The sequence below is a fragment of the Pristis pectinata genome, chromosome 32, assembly GCF_009764475.1.
Source record: "Pristis pectinata isolate sPriPec2 chromosome 32, sPriPec2.1.pri, whole genome shotgun sequence".
Taxonomy (NCBI): Eukaryota; Metazoa; Chordata; class Chondrichthyes; order Rhinopristiformes; family Pristidae; genus Pristis; species Pristis pectinata.
This window is the reverse complement of record NC_067436.1, coordinates 5,841,576-5,849,017: the sequence shown is the minus strand read 5'-3', so window position 1 is coordinate 5,849,017 and position 7,442 is coordinate 5,841,576. Positions and strand designations below refer to the sequence as shown.

The following is a 7,442-nucleotide window of genomic DNA, read 5'->3' as shown; positions in this document are numbered from 1 at the left end:
CGCCATTGGTCGGCTGCCTGGCGCCCCGTCCTATCGGGCCGCCTGGCTTATTTTACCTTCCCCGTGGAGCCAATCGGAGTGACGGTCTCAACGGCCTCTCGCTCCTGCTCTTCCAATCAGAGATGAGCGTGCGCTGAGGACCGTGTGGCGGGAAACCCGATTTGCGGCGCTGTCTTGTGTGGTACTTTTAAAAACAATTATCCCCCAAAGATACAGCTAACAAAATTCACAAGCAATGAAATATTGCGATGATATGACATTAGATTAGTTCCAGTTGCAAATAAAAGGACTTTAACCAATTCTCCAATTAGCTGGCGCGTTGATTAGATTGACAGTGATTTGGACCAATGAATAGCTGCGTGGTTGGCGGGCTCGACAAATCGTTGTTTGCTAACACGGGGGCAATTAGGGGATTTGGGTTTTAAGGATGGAATTCGGTATTTTTGTTTTTCTCTGTAAATGAAGGGTACAATTTTAATAAAGTGCAAAATGCAATGATTCCGAATCATTGTTGATATTTGTTTTTGGTGAAATCCAGTATTAAATTCCAATAACCGCGTTTAAATTGCTTGGGATATTACACAGAGAAACATAACAGATAAAGCATGCAGGACAATTGGCGTGTTTTTTAAATAAAAAAAATAAGAATTTAGTGGTTGGTTTTAAAGTTAAGAACAGTTTGTCAATGCAAACGCTTTTAGCAGGCAGATACCCTGTATCATCAATGAATCACCGTTTTTTATTTGAACAATGGGGATGCTTTAAACACTGGAAAGTTGTAGGAAGTAGTTGTGATGCTTTATTAAGTGAAATGTGTGCAATTTTTTAAAATGCAAATGGACCCCAGATCTTCACAGTGCAAAAGAATGCTGTTTATATCTGAATAAATGTTTTGGTAGGTCCTACTGATAATGAAACTCCATTGTCTACAGTACTGTAATTCCTCCCTGCTCTGTTAACTTGCACATTGAATCACAGAAAGTGATACAGAAAGAGGCCATTTGCCTTACCATGCTAGCTATTGTTGCATCTGTTCAATAGAACCCACAACCCCGCCTTTTCCTTACGACCCTGCAAAAATTTCCACTTCAAGTATTTACCCAACTTGTTATTGTTAACCCAAGTTGTTATTGAATCAATTTCCATCAATCTTTCAAGTAGTGCATACTTCATTTGAGTAACTTACTGCAAAAAATATTTCCTCATTTCACCTCTGGTTCCCTTGCCAATTACCCGAAATCTGAACTGCGTTCTCAGTTCTGATAAAGGGTACTGGACCTGAAAATATTAACTGTTTCTCTTTCCACAGATACTACCTGAGATCTTAACCAGTGTGGCAGTAAACACACTACAATTGAACTTATCCCTGCAAAATTTACAGGGTAAAAAAAAGTCGCTAAATTTGCACCCTGTGGAAGTTCATCTGTATGGTCAAGTCAAGTTGAGTTTATTGTTATGTGCACAAGTACAGTGAGGTACAAGTACAATGAAAAACTTGCTTGCAGCAGCAGCATCACAGGCATGTGGGTACAGACAGCCCACAGAATATAAATTATTACATAAATTATACCAAACAGTGAAGAGAAAAAAAGACTGTACAAAAACAAGACATTAGTGCAAAACAAAAAAGATATACTCTGACACAAGCCTATGGTAGTGCAAAAGGTGGTCTGTAGTGTTCTGTTGATGAGCTCAGGTTAGGGTTGTGCAGGTGGGTTCAAGAACCTGATGGTTGCAGGAAAGTAGCTGTTCCTGAACCTAGTGGTGTAGGACTTCAGGCTTCTGTACCTCCTGCCCGATGGTAGCAGTGAGAAGAGGGCATGACCTGGATGGTGGGGATCCTTAATGACAGATGCTGCCTTCTTGAAGCAGTGCCTCCTGTAGATGTTGTCAATGGTTGGGAGGACTGTGCCCGTGACGGACTGGGCTGTATCCACTACTCTCTGTAGCCTCATATGTTCCTGTGGATTGGAATTGCCGTACCAGGCCATGATGCAACAAGTCAGGATACTTTCAACAGTGCATCTGTAGAAGTTTGTTAGAGTATCTGGTGACATGTCAAATCTTCTTAAGCTTCTAAGGAAGTAGAGGCGCTGGCGTGCCTTCTTCGTGATTGCATCCATGTACTGGGCCCAGGGCAGGTTATCCGAGATGTTAACACCAAGGAATTTGAAGCTGCTTAACTCTCTCCACGTCTGATCCACCAATGTCACATGGTCTCCCAACTTCCCCTTTCTGAAGTAAACAGTTAGCTCCTTGGTTTTGTTGATGTTGAGCGCGAGGCTGTTATTGCAGCACCACTCAAACAGATGTTCTATCTCACTCCTGTACACTGACTCATTACAATCAGTGATTGGCCAACAACAGTGGTGTCATTAGCGAACTTGCACATTGGAGTTGTGCATAACCACAAATTTGTGGGTGTAATGAGAGTAGAGCATGCGGCTCAGCACACAGCCTTGAGGTGCACCTGTGTTGATGATCAGTGAGGAGGAGATGATGTGACTGGTCTAGGAAGATGCTGTGGCCAGTATGCTGGAGTTTGCAGCCTCTCATCCTCCGTGGTCTGGTTGAACGTCAATTGCATGCCCCATCCCTTTAGGAAGCTCGTGTGGGTTTGAAAGCGTTTCATGGGACTTCATTGTTAGTGGATCTTACCAGCTTGACCATTAACGGATCCAGGTGTCAGGCTGTCAACGGATTCATAACAGAAAATGCTGGAAACACTCAGCAGGTCGGGCAGCATCTGAGGAAAGAGAAGCAGAGCCCATGTTCCACATTGAAGACCATCTGATTACTGGATGTGACATGGATGTTATCTGATCAACTTAATGCTTCCAAAATTTCCTATGTTTATTTCAGATTTCCAGTATCTGCAGTTTTCAGCTGATTCATTCAGCCTGCCCTTCTTCTGTGGCCACACTTATACCAGGTGTTCCTGAGTGGGAAAAGGTAGTGCTACCAGCGTGTTTGTGGCTTTCCAAGACCAATGGGCATATGTGCGTTATAGACCTCCAGGACTGCATTCTGATTTGATTTTTCCTTTGTAAAACTATAGTTACTTTTTACAAAAGAATCAACCAAAGACATGGCAGGGCATTAGCCAATAGTTAAAAAAAATGCTTATTCTTTCTCAATGGGTCATTTAGTTAAGTAATCAAGATGCATCAGGAGACAGTGGATCTGAAAGTAGTTCCTCAGATCCACTTTTAGGGAGTGTGCATATCTAATTTTTTAAATAAATCCACTGTTCGTGGTGTTTAAACATGGTACCTTACAATGTAAAGAGAGGCTGCTTCCATTCCTTAAATAAAAAAGAGAAAATTGCTGGAAATCTTTCGGCAAATTGGGCAGCATCAATGGAAAGAGAAACAAAGTCAAGGTTTCAGGTCAAAGACACTTCATCAGAGCTGGGAAAGAAAGAAAAGTTTTAAGTTGTGGCAAGGATGGGGAGGAATGGCTTGCACAAAAGGAATATCTTTGATAGAGTGAGGAAAGGATTGCATATTTACGGAACTGCCTGGTTAATAGAATAATGAGGACAGTTGGAAAGAGAGAGAGAGAAAGCAAAGGGATTTAAAAGCTGTGAAGTGCAGGTCAGAGCTCTTACTGTAGCCTGAAACCAAAGGGAGAATGTTGGAAATACCCAGTAGATCAGGCAGTGTCTGTGGAGAGAGAAAAATTGTTAACATTACAGGACAGATATAATATTAAGAGAAAAAGCTTGTTTTCTCATTATTCCAGTACCGATGAAGAGTGTTTGAGTTGAAACATTAACTCTGTTTCTCTCGCCACAGATGCTGCCTGACCTGCTGAATATTTCCAGTGTCGTCCATTTTTATTTCAGATTTCCAGCATCTGCATTTTTCCTTATTTTCTATTCCATACATAATGGGAAGCAGAAAAAAAAGGAAACGTGGCTTCACAACAGCAAGGTCTCAAAACAGCAATGGAATAATAGGAAGATAATATATCGTGGTCATATTGGCGTGGTTGGGTGGGAGGAGGTGGGGTTGCTTGGAAAGTTGGCCTGAACAAATCACCTCCTCATCTTCAAAATAGTACAATGGGATAACAGACAATCTGCTGGAGGAACTCAGCAGGTCAAGCAGCATCTGCGGGAGGAAAGGAATTGTCGACATTTTGGGTCAAAACCCTGCATCAAGACTGAGAGTGGAGAGGCGAGGCGGTCAGTATAAAGAGCAGAAGGGGAGTGATGAGACAAGTCCAAAGATTTTTTCTATTCCTTCTCCATCTGCCTCTCCATATTTTCTCTCTCTCTCTTTGTCTGCCTCCATCTATCTTTCTCCTGCCACTGTCTCCCAACTCTGCAACCCCTCCCCTCCCTTACCTGGCGCAACCTGCCTGTCATCTTACACCCCACCCCAGTCTTCCAGTCACCTCAGACTCCTGTCTCACCACTCCCCTTCTCCTCTTTATAATGGTCATCTGCTCGACCTGCTGAGTTCCTCCAGCAGATTGTTTGTTGCTCCAGATTCCAGCATCTGCAGTCTCTTGTGTCTCCTGTATGATGGGATTTCTGATCCTGACAAGGAAGATGAAGATGAGTGATATGTCTGAACCAAAATCTTGTACCTCTCTTAACTGGTTTGTTAGGCTAGATTTTCTGCTCCAACAATTGAAAGCAGTGGATAGGAGATCTCAAGTTCATCATCTGCTGACTTGGAGATAGATGTTAATATTGAGGCGCGGTAATTCCATTACTTCAGTAGTTTGGGGGGAGATGATGAAAGTTCTTTATATCTTTTTTTCTCATGACACAAGAGGAGGCATTCGGTCCATTGAATGTATGCCAGCACTCATTTTCCCACTTATTTCCTGTAATGTATTCTCTGTCACAATTCCATCAACATCCCTGCTACTCCTGCCTCCCACCTTCTAATTTACGGTGGCCAAACGTGAGAAGAAACCAGAGCACCCTAGGGGAACCCACACGATCACAGGGAGAACTTTAAAACTCCACACAGAGTACCAAAGGTCAGGGTTGAACCTGGGTTGCTGGAGCGTTGTGGCAACAGTACTAATGTTGCTGTACTGTGCAGCCACAGTTTGTACTTTAGATTGATAATCAATCTCAAATATCACACATTGGTCACTGTCTCAGTACAAGTCATGTCTTTTGATCACAGGTGTTGACACAGCTATATTTCTGCGATGCCAACAAACATCGGCTGTCATTTCCACTTATATCACTATAATCAGAATAGACTGATTTATTTTGTTCGAATAACTTTGTATTAGTTTATCTTCTTTCAGATAAAAGTTGCTTAGTTTTAATGAAGAGAGTGCTCGCTCGGAGACCAATCAGACTTCCTAGAGGTCGGAACATTAGTGCAGAGCCAGCGGTGCCGTAGGGGGAAGTATTGGTGAACTGGACCCTTTACATGTGTCGTGTGTGTAAGGGGAATGTTTCCGGGTGGTTGTAATGGCCGCCGCTGGGAAGGAAATCGGAGGAGGGAAGGAAATCGGAGGAGGGAAGATGGTCGGAGACTCGGAGTTTCTCTTATGTTGGTGTCGGGAGGAGTTGGTTCAGAAGTTCGGTCTGGAAGTGAACGAGGAATTGATTCAGTGAGTGAGAGCTGTCGGGCGAGTTTGCTAAGGGTGGCGAGGGAGGCGGGAGCTCGGGGTCCGGGCCTGGGGTGGCCCCAGCGACCACCCCACAACGTTCTTCCCCAGCCTAGGGTGAACAGTTAATGGGTGAGTATGTGTGGGAGAGGTGTGGGAGGTGGTGGGGGTGGGTGTGGGTGGGTATGTGTGGGAGGTGGTGGGGGTGGGGGTGGGTGGGTATGTGTGGGAGGTGGTGGGGGTGGGGGTGGGTGGGTATGTGTGGGAGGTGGTGGGGGTGGGGTGGGTGGGTATGTGTGGGAGTTGGTGGGGGTGGGTAGGTGTGGTGGGAGGGTGGGTAGTTGGGGGTTGGGAAGTGGTGTGTCGGTTGGGTGGGGGGTTTAGGGCAGGAATAAGACCATAGAGGGAATTGAAAGGATGCTGAGAATTTTAAAGTAGAACTCAAGTGTGCCAGGGAGTTCTGGCGCACTTTAGTGATAGGGATTTGAGATATTGGGGCATTGGCAGCAGATGGTTGGATGAGATCAATTTTAGGAAGAGTAGAATGAGGGAGGCCAGGCAGGTGAGCTTTGGAATAATTAAATCAAAGGGAATGGCAATGTATGAGGATTTGAGCAGCTGATTAATGTATAATTTATACTCTGTGTGTTATCTGTACCTACATGCCTGTGATGCTGCTGCAAGCAAGTTTTTCCATTGTACCTGTACCTCACCGTACTTGTGCACATGACAATAAACTCGACTTGACTTCAGATTTGATGAGACAGGGGGCCAGGCTGATGTGATGAAAGTAGATAGTTTTTACAATTAAATGAATATGTTGCCAGAAGTTGATGTTCATGGTGCAATGATTTGTTCCAATTTTGGATGCTGGTCATAGGGGAATGGAGTTCGTGTAGGAATTGCTGGATAAGAAAATAATTCATCCAGTGTATCCTCTACCATCATAAATGTTAACATTAGCAATTAAGTACTCAGGAATAAGATCAGGAAGAATTTTTTCATCCAATGGGTGGTTGTGATTTGAGCAATATGAGCATTTGGAAAACTATGGCATAATTAAAGACAGTCAGCATGGCTTTGTGTGGGGCAAGTCATATCTTACTAACTTGGTTGAGTTTTTCAAGCAGGTGACGAAGGTGATTGATGAAGGTAGTGCTATGGATGTTGTCCACGTGGATTTTAGTAAGGTGTTTGAGAAGGTCCCTCGTGGGAGGCTCATCTGGAAGGTTAAGATTCATGGGATCCACGGTGAATTGGATGTTTGAATTCAGAATTGGCTTGCCCATAGAAGACAGGGTAGTGTTTGATGGGACATTCTGATTAGTGGTGTTCTGCAGGGATCTGCACTGGGACCTCTGCTGTTTGTGATATACATGACTTGGATGAAAATATGTATGGGTGGGTTATTAAGTTCGCAGATGATACAAAGATGGCAGCATTGTGAATAGTGTAGAAAATTGCCGAAGGATACAGTGGGATATCGATCAGTTGCAGATATGGGTGGAGAAATGGCAGATGGACTTTAATCTGGCCAAGTGTGAGGTGTTGCACTTTTGGAGATTAGGTATAAAGGGACAGTGCACAATTAATGGCAGGACCCTTAACAGTGTTGATGTACAGAGGGATTTTGGGGTCCAAGTCCATAGCTCCCTGAAAGTGTCTGCACAAGTTGATAGGATGGTAAAAAAGGCATGTGGCATTGAGTTCAAGAGTTAGAAAGTTATGTTGCAGCTTTATAAAACTCTGGTTAGGCAGCATCTGGAGTGTTGCATTCAATCTGGTCTCCCCATTATAGGAAGGATATGGAGGCTTTGGAGAGGTTGCAGAAGAGGTTTACTGGGATGCTCCTGGAC

The 7,442-nt window shown here is 43.9% G+C and overlaps 1 protein-coding gene across 1 annotated transcript in view; it reads left to right on the top strand.

The window, feature by feature from the left end:
- Window positions 1-2,498: 2,498 nt before the first annotated feature.
- trip4 (thyroid hormone receptor interactor 4) overlaps window positions 2,499-7,442 on the top strand; it is a 96,668-nt gene continuing 91,724 nt past the window's right edge. The window contains 2 exon segments of the mRNA XM_052042576.1: window positions 2,499-2,952; window positions 5,278-5,589. Of these exon segments, the coding sequence (XP_051898536.1) occupies window positions 5,447-5,589 (143 nt within the window). The 5' untranslated portion in view covers window positions 2,499-2,952; window positions 5,278-5,446.